General features: G+C 40.8%; 1 protein-coding gene across 2 annotated transcripts; it reads right to left on the reverse strand.

Moving 5' to 3' along the window:
- Positions 1 to 2,101: 2,101 nt before the first annotated feature.
- Positions 2,102 to 19,531, reverse strand: CNOT9 (CCR4-NOT transcription complex subunit 9). Of its 2 annotated transcripts, none has more exons than XM_074191363.1 (8): positions 19,468 to 19,531; positions 16,095 to 16,274; positions 14,788 to 14,903; positions 11,498 to 11,607; positions 9,324 to 9,433; positions 5,510 to 5,608; positions 5,251 to 5,342; positions 2,102 to 4,232 (listed from the first exon to the last, which is right to left on the reverse strand). In XM_074191363.1, the coding sequence occupies exons 1-8, from the start codon at positions 19,489 to 19,491 to the stop codon at positions 4,064 to 4,066; spliced, it is 900 nt and encodes a 299-aa protein (XP_074047464.1). In that variant the 5' UTR covers positions 19,492 to 19,531; the 3' UTR covers positions 2,102 to 4,063. The 2 variants fall into 2 exon arrangements, with proteins under 2 accessions (XP_074047464.1, XP_074047463.1); XM_074191362.1 differs by lacking the exon at positions 19,468 to 19,531 and adding an exon at positions 19,068 to 19,209.
- Positions 19,532 to 19,742: the final 211 nt, after the last annotated feature.

Below are 19,742 nucleotides of genomic sequence, written 5' to 3' on the forward strand. Positions count from 1 at the left end.
GGTGGGGACCCTCTCAAAAAAATTGCATTTGTCATTTAAATTGACCAGATTCCTAAGATTCTGTTAGGATATGGGTAATGGGAAAAGTCCATGAGATGTGAAGAGCATGCCATCAATAGGAAAAAGGGACCAGAGGGAGGTTGAAAGTCAATGTGATAGGCCTCCTTCACAATCCTCTCAGGAGTCTTATTCCTGGAGCTCTGGTCCTGATCTGTCTCTAAACTTTATTGTCCCTGTCTCTAACCCACTCCCCTGGAAATCCACCCCAGATCTCTGCAGAAGCTCAATATATGTAAGTCCACCTCTTCCAGTCTCCATTTCCCCCTTAATCTTAATGCCATGCTCAAATCTTTCCCTTCTAGGTAACTAGGAAAGATTCTGGGGAGCGGCTAGGTGGCACAAGTGTAAAGAGCACTGGCCTTGGAGTCAGGAGTACCTGAGTTCAAATCTGGCTTAGACACTTAATAATTACCTAGCTGTGTGGCCTTGGGCAAGCCACTTAACCCCATTGACTTGAAAAATCTAAAGAAAAAAAAAGAGATTCTGGGAGACACTCAAATACAATGACTTTGGAACTGCAAAGACTCCTAGATGTCATCTGATCCAAAGTCCATTTTCCGTATGAAGAAATAGAAGTTTAGGAGAAAGTGATTGATTTAGCCGAGGCCAGTTTACTAGTTGTGTGTAGCAATGATGAGAACCAGTTTTCAGATTCCCAATCCAGTGCTCTTTCAGCTAGGTTGCGTTGCCTCCTTTGGTGAACACAATCCCAGAGGGAAGGAATGGTAGGGAGAGTGCCAACTGCAGAAAATGGGAAGATAAACAGGACCCTGGTTCAGTGACTATTCATCTGATTTAAGGTCCCAACATGTCCCAGGGTCTTGTTTTTTTCCCTTCCCCCATTGTTGTCTATTATTAAAAGGGCCAGAAACTTGAGCAGGACGGCAGTAACCCAGGGATCTTCTGGGAATTGTGCCCAGGAGAGGTCTTATGAGTCCCTAAGTCTAGCAGAATAGTTGGCAGAAAGCTCCACCACCACCACCCTGTATCCCCAGCTTCCTCCATATCAACCTAATTTCTTCACCTTTAGTGATACCAGATGAGAAAATGGATCCTGAAGGTTTCAATTTCTACTTTAATATGACCTGGTTCAAGTATGTCTAGAGCTGGGAGTCATGAGGTCGGAAGGTATTTTGGTTCCCAAGGAATCCCAAGACTAGAATTTCTAGGGTCTTGCCACTAAAATGAAGTTTCATCTTGCCAGCTTAAAGTTCCTGAGAAGAGTGCCCACCCATGTCCTCGCCTCCCAGTTTCGCCGTTTTGGCAGCTCAGAAGGCCTATTCACACTCAGCCCCCCTTTCTTAGCAGTCTACCCCCAGACACATTTCTTTAACATGCTTTCAAAACCCTATTAAAAACCACGGTAAATATCTATTCTTCATTTCAGCTAACAGCTCCCACTCAGCACTAACAATTTTGAATCTTTTCAACCAGCCTCAAGTCATTCTGAAGGGTGGGGCTGACATGTTCCAAAAAGGACAAATGGTGAAAATGAATTATCCTGGAAATTGTGAGGTTGTGGCAACCCCCTTCTCCCAGCACCACTGATTCCTTAGTTTAAAGTCATCCTAGGCCATTGCAGAGGGTACCAAACATGCTGGCAGTAAAGCTTAACTGTGCCCCAGAGAACCAGGCAGCCTTCCAAAGGCCAGGAAAGTATGTATAAGACATGGAAACATGACTGAAGCAAAGTAGGCACTGAGATTGTCTCCCGAGGGAGAGGAAGGTTAAAGCACAACAGAATTATTCGATGCTCACATCACTGGCAGTTACCAGATGATCCCCTCAGGATAGAGCAGGTTGGATACAGTAAGGCCAGGGGGCCATCTGTCCCTAGAGCACAGATGGGGGTCAGGCAGAAAGATACACCTCCTGTCTGACTCTCAAGTGGCCTTTATTCTTCAGGTAGGCATCCCACCTCTTCTCAGAGTGGCTCATATACAGTACAAAGTGGAATACTAACCCCTCCGAAGATTAGGTCATGCAACCAGAGTTCTGAGGTGTCTCATAAATACACAGATAAAAATCTCCCAATTAAAAAAAAATTTACAAAACAGAAGCATGTTTAATTTCAATCCTGTTGGGATGAAAAAACACAAAATGGGGTATTTTTTTACATACATGAAATCAAAACCAACTTGCAAGGAATAATACCCATCTTTTCCCTGCCTCCTACATGGGGTCCAAGGCTGGTTGGGGAGGGAAAATGGGGCAAGAGTTAAGACACTATTGGCACAGTAAGATGGCCAACGCACCAAAAGAGAGGAGAGAAGACAACTGCTTCCCCAGCAGGGGGGGAGTGGAAAACCTTTGGCTCAGCAAGAGTGAAGTTGGCAGGGATCCAGGCTCCCTTGTGGGCCTCCTCTCCTGCTAGGTAGAGGACAGGGGGTAGAATGGAATCAGATGGCTCAGACAACCCTCCCCCCTTCCCCTCGGGTTTTGACCATGCACAGCAGGCGTCCTTCCCGTCCTTCTAGAAGGTAGCCAAGTCAGCGAGTACACAGACTCTAGCTCTGGGTCTGCTACAAGGTCTAACAGACCTATGATCTGGAGGTGGCAGCGAGGCAGAGGCCAACCAGTGAGACCAGCTCCCTTTGAGAAAGTCGGTCTTAAAGAGCCCTTGGGTTGGCAAAATCGCCTTTGACACATTTTGTGAGCCTGATCCTTGTGACTCTTCCACCCTCAAATTTGCACTTGAAGCTATCTCAGCTGGGAAGAGAAACAGTCCCTTGCCCTCTAGGGATGGGGGGGTTTCACCAACCCTCTGTTGGATAGGATCGTGGAGGGCCCTTCATCTGGCTGGGCATTAGGCTGCTTCAAACTGACCACTACAGTAGAAGCACAGCCACCTGGGCACAAGAGGCAGAAAGGGAAAGGGACTTTGTTTTTTTTTTTCATTGTATGAATAGGAAAATAATCTTTGAATGGCAACCCTGTAATTCTCAAGACAAAAAGGGAATATTGTGCCAAGGGGGACAAAGCATCAAGTGCCCAGGGCCCTGCCCTCGATCCTCCATAAAGCAGACTCAGCTAGCTAATACTGATTCAAGTACAACGGTGAGGGAGTGCCCAAGAGCCAAGACTGGGTTCTGGGCCCAGGCCCCTGCCTCAAGCCTTCCCCTCTGACCAAGCATTCCAAGGGAAAAATCCAGGCCCATGCCCACCCCAGGCAATTCCAGGACATTCTCTTAGAGGAGGAGCAGACAGTGAGAGGGACCTAGCAGCTGAGCCAGAAATCAGGTTTCTCCAAGGAGGGAAAACAGAGGCAGGAGGGAGTGGGCAGTAGCACTCGAGTGGAGGGTCAAGGAGCAATAATGGTGGTGGGCTTCTATTGTCCTCGGGCTTTTCCCTGGCTTCTCACCCCCTCCTACCCTTCCCCTACCTCCAAATGGCTCAAAGAAGCTTATTACTGGCTTGTCAAAAGGGACATAACTAATGCCTGGACCAACTTTTTGATTTAGCATGTGTTGCTAAAAGACTTGTAAACAGTACCAAGTGACAAAGTTTTGCTGAACATCTCAGTCTGCCCACTATTTACACCTCTCTCCTTGAGGGAAAAAACAAAAAACACCACTGAGAGAGGATGAAGAGACATGACTCGAGTCTCATAGGAAGGCAAAAATGAGAAACGCCACATGGCTTGGTCCCAGGCACCCACCATGCCCTAGGCTGCAGCTGCTGTTACTAGGTCCCTTCCCTGTCAGAGAACAGGAGAAAGGAGGGAGGAGGGGAGTGGTGGGCATGCTGTACTATGCGTTTGCTGGTGTCGCACCCCCCCCAGGCTGGGAGGGGTGCTGGGAGGGGAGCCCGTTCCTCAGAGCAGCGGAACGAGGCCGGATCTTCAGGGTGGCCCAGGATGGCGCCGGTCTGCCTCAGTGGGGTCTGTCCCTTTTCTCCAGTGCGGTTTGGCGTTGAGGTCAGCGGTAAAATCCTGAGCTGCTTTCCTCGATGGTTCTCCCTCCCTTTCCCCAGGTTGGGGGAAGATGGGAGGGAATGGGGAAGGTCACTGAGGGGGCAGGGGGATGCCTCGGGGGTCGGTGACTTGGCCTTCCTGCAGGTTTTTCACCAGCTGTGCAAGCCAGCGCTTGGTGGTGGTGTCATCTTTGAGCACCTGGGCAAAGGTGGTGTCTTTCAGTTGGTCAGGCAAGCACTGCCGGAGTGCTTCCCGAGCCCTACAGTGGAGAACAACAACCGAGAGAACCACAAATAAGCCCACATGCACAGGGCAGCCAGGGCCTCACCTATAGACATGGGCTCCAGACCATCTACAGGGAGCTTAAATTGGCAACAAAACCATCCACCCCTCAGCCATACTCCCATTCCCGGGGCTCACCTGGGCCACCTGCCTGCTCCCCATCCTGTAGTTTAAGAACTCAAAACACCCTCATAGAGTTTGATGGAAAAAAAATAAACAAAAGATTGAGTTTGTTCCAATTCTGCTTAATTCTGAATTTAGGTATTTCAACAGAATGCTATGAAATCATGAGAGACATTAAGTATTATTCTCTAGTTCTGATTTAGACGGAATCACCTATGGCCTTTCTATACTTAGTTTGGCTATGTACTTGTAGAACTAAAAATTAATAGATTTTCAAACTCTGGCTTAAATAGGTAAGCCTCAGCTGATGAGTTTCCAAAGAAACAAACCTTTGGAGAAGTAGCCAGACTCTACCCCACTGACTAGAGGCTGAATTCAGAATTAAACTGGAGTCATAACTTCCAGAGACATGGATTTAATCCAAGTGTCAGCACCTACAGGTCAATATTTCTAATGAGTACAGTATTTGCAAAGTGGTTTATTTAGACCCAACAAAGAAAGATTCGAAAACACAATGAGGTGAAGTACTGCTTCTATGATCCCAGAGTGCAATGTGGGACACAACTGAGAAGATGGATCGTGAAGATGCCAGGTATTTCTAAATGTCTTTCCCATCTTTCTGGGGCAATGACTAAAATATGTTAAGTCAAGGATGGGCTAGATGATAATCATTTGCCATTTCAGATCTGGACTGAAATCGGTATTTTGTATTTTTAAAAGATATTCTGAAAACTCTGACCTTAGAAAAGTACAGTACAGCTGTGTCCTTTACGGTTTCACTCTGGGATACAGGGAAGCTGGGACTTAATAGTGTAGGGCAATAATTTTTGTGGTTTTTCCCTTAATTCCTTACACATCCTCTAAATGTTTACCTGGGGTTATCTGAAAGGCGAAGGTAACATCTGACCACATGTTTCAGCAGACGGGCAGAAGGTTCCTTGGACAGCTGCAGGACCATCTTACCCTATTTCCCCAAAATTAAAAACAAAATATAGCAAATGCATTCTACTACTCAGTTTCCAAAAAGCTACTTCCAAATGGAGGCCTCACATTGCCTAGTCCCAATAAGAAAGGGATTAAGCTGTAGTCCTCAGAATCTAAGTAAAAGGGATGATAGGCGAAGGACCTCACCAAGATCATGGCAACATGGGAGAACCGTTCATACGTCTGACATATATAGGCCAATCCAGTGTCATCCAGGAGAATCTTCTGAAGGATGAATGTGGCGACCTAGTGTAAAATAAATTAAACAAGTCTAGTTTTGGGAGATGTCAAATGCCTTAAAACACTTCTACTCCCTCTAAAAGTTCTGTTGGTTATGATAAAATGATCAGAGAATTTAGGGCTCCACATTTCAAGGGAGAGCAGAGAAGATGCACAGCTAATAGAGAGAGCTGATGCTAAATACATAATTCAAGTTAACAGAGGTTATTCAAGGATAATGGACAGAGAGCTGACCTGCAAAAGTAGTTTTAGACAATCATCATGGACCCTGCCAGGTTTGTGTGCTACAAAGAATTACTCTGGTTTGAAGAAATTTGGTCCTAGGCCTTCAAGACTCAAGTCCAAGTGTTCATTTCTAGATGAAGACTGGGAGAATATGAATATTTTTACATCTTAAAGATATTCAGGAAATCAAATTCCTGTGACGTTAATTCGAGTTCAAATTCTTCCTGTCTCATATTAAATTCATTTAACAAGTATTTATTAAGTGCCTATTACATGCTGAGGATACAAAGGAAAAAACAAGAAACAGTCTCTGAACCCTAACTAAACTTATATTCTTTGGGGTGGGGTGAGGGATATGATATTTAAACAGATAATACAATATGATTTGAGGGGAGAGAAAGCAATAATAACTAGGGTATTAGGAAAAGACTTCCTGTAGGAAGTAGCACCTGAATTAAATACTGAAGGAAATTAGATAACTTCTGCAAAGGCAAAGATATGGGATATGGGATAGCACGCACAAGATACAGCAAACAGTCCAAAGTGCATGAGCACATGTCCTGGGAAGAAGGTTATGAAAAGCTTTAAATGCCAAGTGGAGAAACTTGTGTTTTACCTAGAAGCAATAGAGAGCCACTAGGCAGGACTGATGTGAAGATTGGATCAGGGAGAAGAATGACTGGCAGAAAAGTCAATTAAACCTGAACTAGGATGGAAGCCACAGGAGAAAGGGAGGTGGATGTGAGAGACATTTTGCCAATAACAAAATCTGACAAGTGAATGGGGCAGGGAGGAAGGAGACAGAGTCAAGGATAACTAATATGGGTAACTAGGAAAAAGGAAGTTCCCTCAATAAGAATAAGGAGATTTAGAGGGAAAGAGGCACTTTGGGGTCAAGATGATGGTGAGTATGAAAATATGGACTGTAGGCACCTGACAATATGGACTTGGAGCACAAGAGAAGAGGGAAGATCCATGTGATAATATCAGTGAAGGGAACAACAGATAGGGAAAACATCTTTAACTTAACTATAAATCAAAGAAAATTTGTCAGGGCATTGGAAAGTTAAACTTGACCATGGTTCTGTAAGGCAATCTTTGTCAAAGATAGGACTTGAACTCCAGACCTTCCTGCTTCTAATGTGGTGTCTTTAAGGAGAGAGGAAAGTGCATATAAAGTTATTTTTCCATGATTGCATATGTATAATCTGTATCAAATTGCTGTTTTAGGCAGGGGAGGGGGAGAGAAAAATTTGGAACTCAAAAATCTTATAAAAATGAATGTAATAATTCACTTTCGTAAATAATAAAGAGTTGGGATGATAACTGAATTCATGGGAGCCAATGACTCCACCAAGAAAGAGAGTCTCTAGGTCTCCAAGTGCCTATGTCAGAATTTGAGAGGGGAAGACTTGGATAATGATTAGGTGAGAGAGAGACGAAAGAGGATTACATAAGACCAGTAGAGAAACCACAAAGAAAGCTGTGCTACAAAAGCTGAACAAGGAGGATTTAGGAAGCATGGGGGGGGGGTGTCACTAGTGTCTAAAACTGTCAAAGTCAAGAGGTGTCCTGACAAAGATCAGACTTAATGAACAGAATGGGAGTAATTTTGGAAAGAGTAATTTCAGCCAAGTGGCTTGGTAAAGCCAGAGTGTAGAGAGCTGAGGTAGAGTGAGTAGAGATAATACTTTTTTTCCCCCCTTTAGGATCTTGGCTGTAAAATAAAGGAGAGATGAGGCAACAGAATGAGAGAGTGGAAAAGTCAAAATTGAGTTTTAGAATAGAAGAGAATGAAATGAATTTATAGGCAGTAAATCAGGAGATAATAGATGAGGTAAAACTGAAGGGTGAAGCACCCAGAGGAGACAGATGGGGGATGCAAAGGATCAAGGGATTGGAGAAAGTAGCCAAGGGTGCAGAAGAGTGTGAGAGCAAGCTTATTAATGATACAATGGAAGTTCCACAAAGTTCCATGCAAGGCAAGGACAGAAGAGGCTAGAAACCATTGTCATATAAACTGTTATCACTGAAATATTTGGTAAATTAAAGTGAACACTTATAAGCCCTCAGTAGTAATAGAGAATGCAGTGTGATATAATGGAAAGGGTATTACTATTCCCAGTAATATTAAAAAATTTGAATTCTAGCATTTACTTAGCAAGTTACAATCTCTTTGAGCTTTAATTATTTCATCTGCAAAAATGGGGATAACGCTAGCACCATTTCTCTCAGAGTTGTAAAGAAAGTGCTTCATGGTCTTTGAAGTACCATGTTACTAAACTGGCATTATAATTGTCACTATTATAAAAACTGATCATTATACACTTTACAGAAAATGTGTACCATGAATCCATTTCTCCTTTTAGACTTACTGTGTTCAATTTAGAGGCTCAAATGCCTTTAATTATCTATTAAAAAGGTCTATTTTCTGACCTGAATTATTCTTAGCCCCCCCCCTTTTTTAGGTTTTTGCAAGGCAAATGGGGTTAAGTGGCTTGCCCAAGGCCACATAGCTAGGTAATTATTAAGTGTCTGAGACCAGATTTGAACCCAGGTACTCCTGACTCCAAGGCTAGTGCTTTATCCACTACGCCACCTAGCCACCCCTAGCCTTCCCCTTTTAACCTGTTCCAATTTTTAAGGATTTAGAATTGGGAAGAAAACATTAAAGATAACCTCATTCTCACTTAAAACAATGAAGAAATAGTGGTTCAGAGAAGTCACTTGCCCAAAGTCCTAAAAGTAGTAAAGTAAAAGATCTCAAAAGCCATACTATGATGGACTACAGTGAAAAAAATCAAATTCTTGAAAATCATTTACTATAAGATGGTTAGAATTAGCTATCCTTTCTCAACCACAAGTGGGCCATTTACCTGGAAAAGTTCAAAATGAAGTGTTCCTGCCTTCTAATTAATTTCAGAAGGTAGAATACTCTTTAATATTTAGACAAAGACGCGAACTTTAGTATGGGTTTTTCTTTTTCTTACAATTACATGTAAAGATAGTTTTTAACATTCATTTTTTTGTTGAGATTTTGAGTTCCACCATTTTCCTCCCTTTCTCCCTCTCCAAGACAAGTAATCTGATACAGGTTATGTGTAATCACAGTATGACCTTTTCCAAATAGGGTCCTGTGAAGCTAATGAAATACCAACCCCAGCTATTCAGTCGTAGGGAAAAAGAGCTTTCAGTAATTCCTTACTCAAGTTCAATAAGGAAAGAAACTTAATAACAGTAATAATTAGGCAAGGAAAAGGGGTGTTGGTTCTTTGGAGTTATCTATCTGAATCAAAGTATTTTTTTACTTAAATTAAAAAATATAGAAAAAAAAAGGTTTTCTATCAAACTTGCAAAAGCTATGGGTAAAACATGTTTCATAAGAGGTCCCAAAACTTTAAATCACTTAGATTAAGAAGACATAGACATAAAGAATAAGGGTCCTAATGCCTAAGTACCAAAATAACAAGAATCTAATTAAACTGAAAATACATACCGTTTTCGAAAGTTCACTCCCAGATTCCATAATGCGCAAACATAAAGGGATAATTTCTGTCGTCAATAAGAAGTTGATTACTTCTTGTTCATCTGTTTTGACTAGGGCCCCTAAAGAAAAGAATTATGGACAAATGCACTTTATTTTCAGAGAGTGTTTCCACTTAAAAACCACCTAGACTTGCTTGCCCAGTTGGTCAGGGGAATATAGAAGCCATCAACATAATCAGGGTCAAAATTTCAATAGCTGTGGTTTGTATCTAAGTGGAGATCAGATCCCTATGCTCCTAATGACAATTAAATTGGGGGGGAGTAGGCTGTCAGTCACCTGACAAATCAAAGGTGAAGCCCCTAAGCAAAGGCCCATCATTTGATTGTCAATTAAATTAAGATCTTTAAATAGAGAGCCATGACCTAACTTTCCCTGGAATTTCTTGAGTTATAGTTAAGAGAGGAAAATGCTGCTCTCTAGCCCTAGAATATATCTGGTTGAAAAAGGGGGGGGGGCATTCTGAAACTAGCCTTTTAGTGGGCACAAGTATCTTTAGATATGACAGCTAATTATTTAGTTGGTCTCTGCCTCACCTTTTAAAGAAATGTGATATAGAAGAAAAAACACTATCTAAAGTTATTAATAACTGTACCCATGAATATTAGACAATCTCTAAGGTTCTTTGTGCTTCTAGCCCAAGAAGCATAACTGTAGAGGTCAGTGATGCTGTCTTAATATTATATATAAATAATTTGAATCCTGGAGTCAAGCACCTAGTCTTAGGCAATACACCAAGAATGTGCTACATGGCATGTCTAAGGGCCATACATTTTCCCCCTCCTAAAACAATGGTATTATTTATTGGAACCAAAAAACAGGAGTTGCAAAGGCCACCACTACCAATGGCTACATTCCATATTAAATTCCATAACAGATTACAATCATAAATAAGTTCCACACTCAACCTCTCTACAACTCCTAAGCCATGAGAGATGGACCCTCAAACATTATTTTTTTGAGTGATCTGACAAGCTCAATTTCTATGAAGAAGACATTTATGATGTGGTAGGAAACAGTCTAACAGTGCTGCTTTGAATGCTCTTCCCCTTCTAACTTTCCACAAATGGATCATTACAATGCAACAGATTAAGAAAGCAGCAAAGTACAAATTGATTAGTGAATATCTTCTTTTGTTGTCCAGGAGATATGTTGACATTTAAAGGCTAAATTAAGTAGTTTTATAGCTTGGAAGCAGAAGTGTTTGATTTGGAAAGTATTTCTAACTCATATGATATTAAGGTAAAGAAATCTCATACAAATCAACATATACTAACAGTGTTTGAATCAATGAATCATCTTGTCTTAGAATTGTACAAAGTACAACTATGTCTTTGAAACATGAGTCCTAGAAAGTAAGCTATTCCTGACCCTAAGGTTACAGAATCTTTTATTACTCGTTTTAATATTGGTTTACGGCTCTCTTTTAACAAATTCTCACTGGTCAGTAGTTAAATTTGAATGAAAAGACTCCCAACAAAAGAAGATTTCTATAGTCTATTTGTTTAACATTAGCTAAAAACATTAGAGAAAACAAAAAGGAAATATCAAAAAAGGAAAAAAGAAATATGTTGTAGAAATGCTTTTACTTCCTAGACTCTGGGACAGAAGTGGTCTATCTTATTTTATGTTATAGACAATAGCATTCAAATGAATACTCTAGCAATTTTTCCCCATTTAAACAGTAAATAGAAGTCTAGATACATTAACTTGGGCATTGTGAGCATCTGGCTAGATAAATAGGAGAAATCAGTCCCAGAATTAGAGAGAGAGAGAGTGTGTGAGTGTTTGTGTGTGTGTGTGTGTGTGTGTGTGTATAGAAGGGAGAACAAAAGAAACTATATTTCCCTAAGATTGCCTCTACTCAATAAATGAAATCCTATTGCTACAATCTTATTAATCTCTTTTGATCTCTCCTAGGACCATATAATAGCAAATTCCAGTTTCTCAGAATGGTGTGTGATAAATGGCCCATGTGATTTTCTCTTTTGTTTATTTCCAGAAATAGGCATAATCTATAAAACTGAAATGAATTTGGGCGAATAAGCAATAAGAGGCAGAAAAGGACTCATATCACCTATTGAGAATGATGATCTTAGGCATGCGGAAGAAGCCTGATATCTTACCAATAACTCCAAGGCTGGTAAGACGAAGATATTCAAAAGGACGAGTCTTGCTGACCGTGTGCAAAAAGGGATACAAGAAGAGGGGAATATGGGCTGCAAGAAATGCTGACCTTGGAAAGAAAACAATAATTATATTCAGAGTTCATATTGTTGACTTTTCATATTTAAAGATGACCACGTAACTGTTTCTACTAAGCATTGATCTATGATTATTTCAGAAAGTTTTTTTTTTAGGTGACAAATCTCAGGTCCACCTTTCATTAGAATAATCCAATGGATAAGTGAATGTGCACTGTCAATATCACAGGTAACCACGCTTTAGAAAATGATCAATTTTAAATATAAGATCAAGACAGTTTTAAATATTTTTAGGTCATAAATGACTGTTGAGTAGTCAGAAGATTCTCAATGATATCCCCTCCCTTCAGATTATGACAAATTCCTTTAATTGTAGTCAGGTAAAGACTTTTAAACTAGAACAAAGGAATAAATTCATTTCTTCCAAGTTTATTTTCAATAAACTTCTGTGCAAATTCTTTCTTGATTCCTTAGAAGAACTTTTTCAGATAGTCTTAATATTTTTAAATACTCTTGTCCTTTATGTTGTCTTTTGGCTTTCTTCCTTGGGAGAGAGAGAGAGAATCAGTCTTGGGTGACTTTTGTCAGCTCATTTCCCTTCTTCCTAACTGTGAGTGTTCCTCAAGGCTATATCTTCATCTCTTTGCCCTAAATTTTCTTAAAGATTTCATCCACTCTAATTGTTTTAGATAAAACCACTATCAAGAGGATATACTCAGCTTGTAAATGCTAATATAAAGCTGTATACACACATGTATGGTATGAGTATATGTATAAGCACCCCCCCCCCCAGATCTCTAGTCCTGAATTTCTATTGTCTGCTGGAGGACTTCCACCTAGATGTTCTGCTGTCACCTTTAGGTCAATGTATATAAAACTGAAGCCAACAAAAGAAGACTTCTATAGTCTATTTGTTTAACATTAGCTAAAAACATTAGAGAAAACAAAAATGAAATACCAAAAAAGGAAAAAAGAAATATGTTGTAGAAATGCTTTTACTTCCTAGACTCTGGGACAGAAGTGGTCTATCTTATTTTATGTTATAGACAATAGCATTCAAATGAATACTCTAGCAATTTCCCCCCATTTAAACAGTAAATAGAAGTCTAGATACATTAACTTGGGCTAGCTTCCTTATTTATGATGACATTATCCTCCCAATTATGAAACATGAATAATTTTTTGCTTTCTCTTTTTTAACCTTCATTCATTCATACACACACACATATATAAGTGTATGACTGTACATATAAAAACGTTTTATTTTTTATTTAATTTTTTTACATTGACTTTTTTCAAAAAATATCCTTTTCTCTCTCTCTCCCATTCAGAGTCATCTGTTGTAACATAGTTCTAACAAATTCATTCATACCATAAAACTGAATCCCTTCTGCCTACAGTAGGATAAAGTACCTAGTTTTAGGCTGCCGTAGAAGACTAAAAGAGTCTGTTTACAGTTCTCTACATATCACATTACTCTTTCTATTCTCTAATCAGTGAAATAGTACTCCTAACAGTTCCTTTTCCTGTCCCAGAATTGAGGTAGACTTACCATTGATGCCTGAATTGTATTCCTCATCATTCCCTATTCTTTTAGGGTCTCCACTATGGTGCCAACTTTCTCCATAAAGCCTTTTCTGCTTTTCCTAGGTGAAAGTACTACCTATGTTTTTACATTTTATCACAGTGATTTGTGTGCATACCATTCCTCTATTTTTAAGGTCCTTTAGGGTACCATTTTTTCCTATTCTGTTCAGTGTATTTATTTTTTCACATTACTACAATAGTCTTGTAAAAGTAAACATAATTCCCCCTCCTCCCACAAAAAGAGAAACTTCAAGAAAACTAAAGTGAGAGGAAAAAAAACAAACCAAACCAGTGTGCTTCAGTCTGTATTCAGACACTATCATCTCTGTCTTTGAGATGGATTGCATTCTTTATCACAAGTCCATCAGAGAAGTTGCTTCAATATTTTTCCCCCACAGTTGCTATTACTAGCTGTATTTCCCTCCACCTTCTTCTTCTTACCCCCATTTATTCTACTCTCTCTCTTTTCACCCTGTCCCTCCTCAAAAGTGTCATATCTGACTACTTCCCTCTCTTCGATCAAAAGGAACCATTTTTAAAAATATTTTTCATCTCTAGTATTAGAATAGTTCTTTGCAGGTAGAAGGCACCCAATACAGGTTTACTGAACTTATTTTATAATTTGCAAATGAGTAATATAACTAATGCTTAGCTTTAAAAAGAGTGACTAAAATGGAATTTTCCATGAATAGAAATACTTTAGAGTCAGCTCTGAAGATTATCAGCAAATACACAAGGCTTTGAAATAATTTTATTTTTAAAAAATAAAACACACAAAGGTGATCATCATCAATACAATTCTCTAATTCTGTAGATATGGGAATTGCAAAAGGAGAAAGGAAGGAATACTGAATAAAGTTAATGTTGAATGCCCATAGTAGCCTTAGGATCAATATGGCAGAATGTACCTAATCTGATCAACAAAGATAGTTAAGAGTCCACTCCCCCTTCCCCCCCAAAATGTAGACATAGTTCACGTCTAGAAGCAAATTGTAAGCAGCATCAACTTTTTAAAAAATTATATTTAAAATGTTTTATGTATTTTTTAAAGATTATCTTCATTTCTGAACATATCCCATTCCTCAACTCAGTCATCTCTTATATACCCCTGCCCCTCCTTGGCAAAAAACAAAACAAAACCGTCATTAAAAAAATGAAAGCAATTTGGCAAGTTTAATCAACATAATAAGAGTCTGAGAGTATTTACAATGGACCTTAACCCCTGGAAAGGCAAAGAGATTTATTTCCTTATCATCAGGCTGCTAAGTGGCACAATAGATAACACTTTGGATCCAGAATTAGGAAGACCTGAGTTCAAATCTGTCTTTAGATATTTACTGACTACATGACCCAGGCAAGTCAATTAACTTTTTTCTGACTCAGTTTTCTCAATTGTAAAATGGGGACAATAGTATCTACCTTCCAGGGTTGTTGTGAAGATAAAATGAAATCATATTCATTAAGCATTCCATAAAAGCTAGCTAGCTATTAATATTATTTCTGTTACATAATATACTACTACTATATCTTCTGGGACAATGTCATTAAAAAACCACACCCATTTACATTAATCCTCACCTCCAAATTAAGCATTATATGAATCCCATTCCACCCAAAGCACTCACCTGGTTTCTGGGTGTGATGCCACACACTGCAATAGTGCCAAAGCATTGCAAACTCTGTTAGACTGATGTGCAGTCAAGGTAGGTGGATTGATAGATGGGTATATATTTACAATTTCCTAAAAATGAAATAGCACTAGGTTAGCAGGGAATACTTAGAACCTTATGCGCAAGGTTCTAAAGCTCTAAAGACTAGTCCTGTTCATCTCTTGTCCTCTGACAATCGGCTCCAAAGCAGGACACCAAACTCTGTCCAAACCTTGCCCTGCCCTCCCACTCCTCTCCAATTTTCTTTCATTTTACTATTCTCAGCTTGGCCACGGACCTTAAAGGCTACAGTCTGTTCATCTTCCCTCCAGAAGGCAGCATGGTAACTTGGAAAGAGTGGAGGAAACCAGTTGATACAGGCTCTGAAAACCCTTACAAATGACATCTAAAATACACTACTTGTATGGCCTCAGGCAAGTCACTGAAGCAGCCGGATCTGTCAAAGGAGTGGGCTGGGCCAGATAACCTCCAGAATTCAACAATCCACAGATCCTTAATCCTCTAAATTATCTTGTCCTTTGTCTCCCTATTTAGAGGAATGCATAATTAACAAGTCTTAGGGGGAAAAAAATCCTTACAAAGATTTAGATCATAGTACAAATCAACTAATGATAACATTAAAATGCTAATTGAGTTTGAGATTAATGAAAAGACTACTTTTTAATGCAAAGCTTTTTTTAATGTTTTAGCAGTAATCCATATGCAGGAAAAGGTAGTATAGTTGATTACAGAATTTACTATCATTTTACATTTAGGCATAAAGAAATCCACTCTGGGCTACAGCTAAAAAGGATGCATAACAGGAAATACTCCGTCCTGTGCTGATGACTTAATTATATCAATAATTAATACTCTAGAATAGGGGAAATAACCAAAAATGCTTTGAAAATTATTTAGTGAGAAAACTCAATCGTCTCTCTTCATTACTCATGTCCTATCTGATGGTAAAAACTTTACCCATATTTCTCAACAAGGATCCCTCTATCATCAGGTAAGCATTTTTGGAAATACAAGTTTGCAGCTACTTCTTTACCATAATAACTTTTTCAGGTCTCAAATCTTACTTCCACAAGCCTATAATTATACTCATGTTCTTAGCTACATGAAAGACATCTCAGGAGCTAGCTCTTTCTTATTCCCATGAATAAGTTGCTATGAAAATCGTCTGGTAAATCATGGAAGATACCCTTTCCTATTCAATTAGGAAATGCTGGGAGATAGGTATGAACAAGACTAAATTGCCAGAAATCTATCATACCCACCTGTAAGAGAGCTGCAATAGTACCAAAAGAGTGCCACAACATGGGGGCAAGATCAGGAACAGATTCACGCTTTTTACTCAGTTCCAGGAGAGCATTTTCCCTTGTCTCTGGACTGGACAGCTCATTGATCCACTGATAGATCTTCTCTCTATCCACCTGAGCCAATGCTGTAGGCACAGGCTTCAAGGGCAAAAAGCAAACAGAGAAAATAAATTTTATTAATGTTTGTACGTAGGAAAACAGGTTTAGATGCCTGTGATTCAGTACTTAAGTTGAAGGGAAGTGTCAACTGGTTAGTCTGAATCATAAATAGTAGTGCGACCTTGATAAAGCCGCTTCTCAGAGTCCTCATCTATAAAATGGGGGACTGAGAGATTGAAAAAAATGATTTCTTAGGTAGATGCAATCATAACATTTTAAATTACTTTTGTTACCTATGTCCACCAGAGGGAGGCTAGTGACACCATTTTATGAATATGGAACACAGAACTGAAGAAACTGACTTATCCTGGAGCAAAATTAATGACAGACTTTGAAAAGACTTTTTTTTTTATTTTTTAGGTAAAAAGATAGACTTTTAGACTCCCATCTACTCCCTTCCCCAACATGAACTACTTTTATAAATAGATACCTTGGATACAAATGGGAAGCTCAATATCATTTCATAGGCCTTTGCCAAAGGAACCACAAAGTGCTCTGCTAAATGGACTGAAATATCATGGAGCTCCAGCTTGTGCTTCTCTAATTGCTTTGGTATGGACTACATTGTGAACTGATCAGTGATGATCCTTATGGAATCACGGGGAAGCAAGCCTGTTCTTTTTTCAACAGCTAATAAAAGCACTTGCCCTATCTACACCACCATAGACAGGCTCTGAACTCAAGAGCAAAAGATGATTTAAAAAGTTATTTTTAGAGAATTGCTCCCCATTATGTGCATAGGGTAGAAACTTATTAGTGTTCCATCAGGTTAAAAGTTCAGAAGGGAATCAAGAGTTTGGATTTCAGGTAAAAACTTTAATTTTAGTCTTCAACTTCATGTTAAAAATAGAATCTGAAAAATGAAATCATTAATCTGGGTCCTTACCATATTATTACAGTATCTCAAAGCACAATCCAAGAAACATGTCATGCTTCAAAGAAATGGGAATTTAAAATTTACTAATTTACAATGCTTTTTTCATTCCTATTTTTCCTAAATTGTAAAGAAATACATGAATGTGACTTTTTTATTGTTATACTTTTCACAAACATAGATTTAGATGATTCGTTTTTCTGCACATGAAGAAATATAGGCCATTGATTGGTAAATTTTTTCAAACTTAAGGAAGTTTGGTGCCCTAAATCACTTTCAGTTATATAAAGGAGAAGGGAGGAGGAGAAGAGAAGGGTTTTTGTGGTGTTTAGTGGAAGGGAATTTTTTTTAAAAAAAAATTACCTTGAAGATTTACAATTCAAATATTGCACCACTTTCTTTTTTTTTTTTGTGGCAAGACTGGCGAATAACATTTTGCCCTATAATGGAAAAGTAAATTAATCTAAGAACTCCAACTTCATCACTCAGCTTAGATCCAACTGACAAACAGTTAAAGAATATAACAGAAACAATGTACCTTGTATTGTTATGGTATAGGGATAAGGAAAGAAGAGAGCTACCTTTAGTTTGTTTTGGATTTAAGAGTCAAATAAAACTTTCAGCTTTCAAAGAAAGAAAGAACAAAAAGAAAGGAGAAAAGTCAGTAATCTTAGGAGATTACTGTTCTGAAACTCAGAATAAGCCCAAGTCAGTGTGCAATCTTCAAAAGGGACACAAAGAATCCCCAGAAGAAGAATGAGACAAAAATACAGAGCACACTGGCAATGTGTGAAGGCAAGTAAATGTATATTTAAGTAATATCCCATATATTAGACTAGAGTCAACAAATTCCATGTGGGGTGCTCCTGGCTGCTTCTAATCTTCTTTGCTATTACAAAAATATACTAAGTAGCAACAAAGTCATTTTGTGAATTAAAGATGGAAAAAAGAAACCTCATCTACCCAGAAATGGATCATGAGCTAAAATAAAGCATCTCAACAGCATTCTCAAATAAAATTCAAGAATCAATATTTCTTGGTTCTATAATCACAAAGTAATCAACTATCACCATAAACCTCTATGCATAAAGCTGAATACATAAATTTGTGGTTTTGTTTTCCAATAAATACAAGTTTGTGGTTAAAGCAAGCGCTGAACCAGATGGACTTGGTAGCACCTTGGATTTACAGAATACTTCTGCTAGGAAACACCAAGCATGGAAAAAGTGAGTTAGGCCATTTATTACAGTACTACCTTTGTAAAGCAGTAACAAATATGCATGATTACTCCTAGTCTAAAATCAGAGATTAAGCAACTTGCCTAACATCTTAGATCTAATTTTGAACAAAGTATATTTCGGTAGAAGTACTGTTTCTCAAAAGGAGGGGAGGGATTTCTCTTGGGAAAAATAACATTAATTCTAGGTTACAATCTTGCTTCATAAAGTTATATCTTAGGGGGGGAAAAAAGCATCTACATTTAAACAAACTAACACTTTTCTGTTCTCGTCATTCGGGCCAGGGATTTAGCACGTCTGTTCACCTAGTAACTACAAGATCAGCGAGCAGGGCCGCCAAGCACCGTTTGGTGGGTTTGGTGGGGTCGTTATTTGCGCCCTATTGTATCTCGGCTGCCAAATGGGAGTCGTGCCATTTATCTTCCGTCATCAGTCGCGCCACTTAATCTGTGAAATGGAGTAATTCAACCTGTATTTATTATTATTATTATTAGCAACCGTGCCTGTAAGCCCTGGCGCGCACAGGGTCCCTAAGGAGGGGAAGGGGGCGGGAGTCTGGGGGAGGCGGCGAGGCTGCACCCCGGCACGGGGCGGGGAGGCCTCGCGTCTCCCCGCCGGTTGGGCGACCCCGGCCGAGTCACGCCGCTCCGCCCCGTCTACCTCAGTTTCCTCATCTGTAACACGGGCTGGAGAAGGAGAGGGCAGCATCTCGACGCGGGCGGCCCCGAGGGGGCCGGCGGGGTCGCCGGGGCACCGACCCCTCGGCCGCGACTGCTACGGAAACGCGCGAGGGCCGGCCCGGGCTGACAAAGGGAGGAAACGCGCGGGGCGACGAGGGGCTGCGGGGCGCGGGCGCTGCCGGGCCGCGCTAGGCCCCGGGCCTGGGCGCCCCGACGCCGCTGCGGGCGGAGCGGGCAGAGCGGGCGGAGCGGGCGGAGGCGCGCGCCCGGGGCCCCGTCCTCACCGCGGCGCAAGGGGGAGGCGAGTGTCCGAGGGGCCGCGGGGCGGCAGCCGGGCCCCCGGCGCGAGGAGCGGAGCGGCGGGCCCCGCCGCCACTTACCGCGGCCGTGGCCAGGCTGTGCATCTTGGGCGCGGCCCCTGCTCGCTCGCCGCCGCCGCCGCCGCCGCCGCCGCCGCCGCCGAGCGCCCCGGTCCCGCGTGCCCGCCTCAGCGCCCCCGACGAGGAGCGGCGGCCGCCGCCATCCGCCCGCCGCTGGCTCCGCCCCCGCCGCCGCCCTCTGACCCTTGACCCCCCCGCACTCCGGGGGCCCCGGCCCCCCGCCCGGCGCGGGGAGCGGGCTGCGGCCGGCTCCGGCTCCCCTCCCCCGCTGCACC

The sequence above is a fragment of the Macrotis lagotis genome, chromosome 6 (genome assembly GCF_037893015.1).
Source record: "Macrotis lagotis isolate mMagLag1 chromosome 6, bilby.v1.9.chrom.fasta, whole genome shotgun sequence".
Lineage (NCBI taxonomy): Eukaryota > Metazoa > Chordata > Mammalia > Peramelemorphia > Peramelidae > Macrotis > Macrotis lagotis.

Bases quoted from the DNA above. Each gene is read 5' to 3' on its own strand.
- CNOT9 (XM_074191362.1), bottom strand. From the start codon at position 19,115: ATGCTGCCCTCTCCTTCTCCAGCCCGTGTTACAGATGAGGAAACTGAG. The intron at 5,609-9,323 runs GTATGTATTTTC...ATTTTACACTAG, and splicing joins GGAGTGAACTTTCGAAAACG to GTCGCCACATTCATCCTTCA. The intron at 5,343-5,509 runs GTGAGGTCCTTC...TTGGGGAAATAG, and splicing joins CCCATGTTGCCATGATCTTG to GGTAAGATGGTCCTGCAGCT.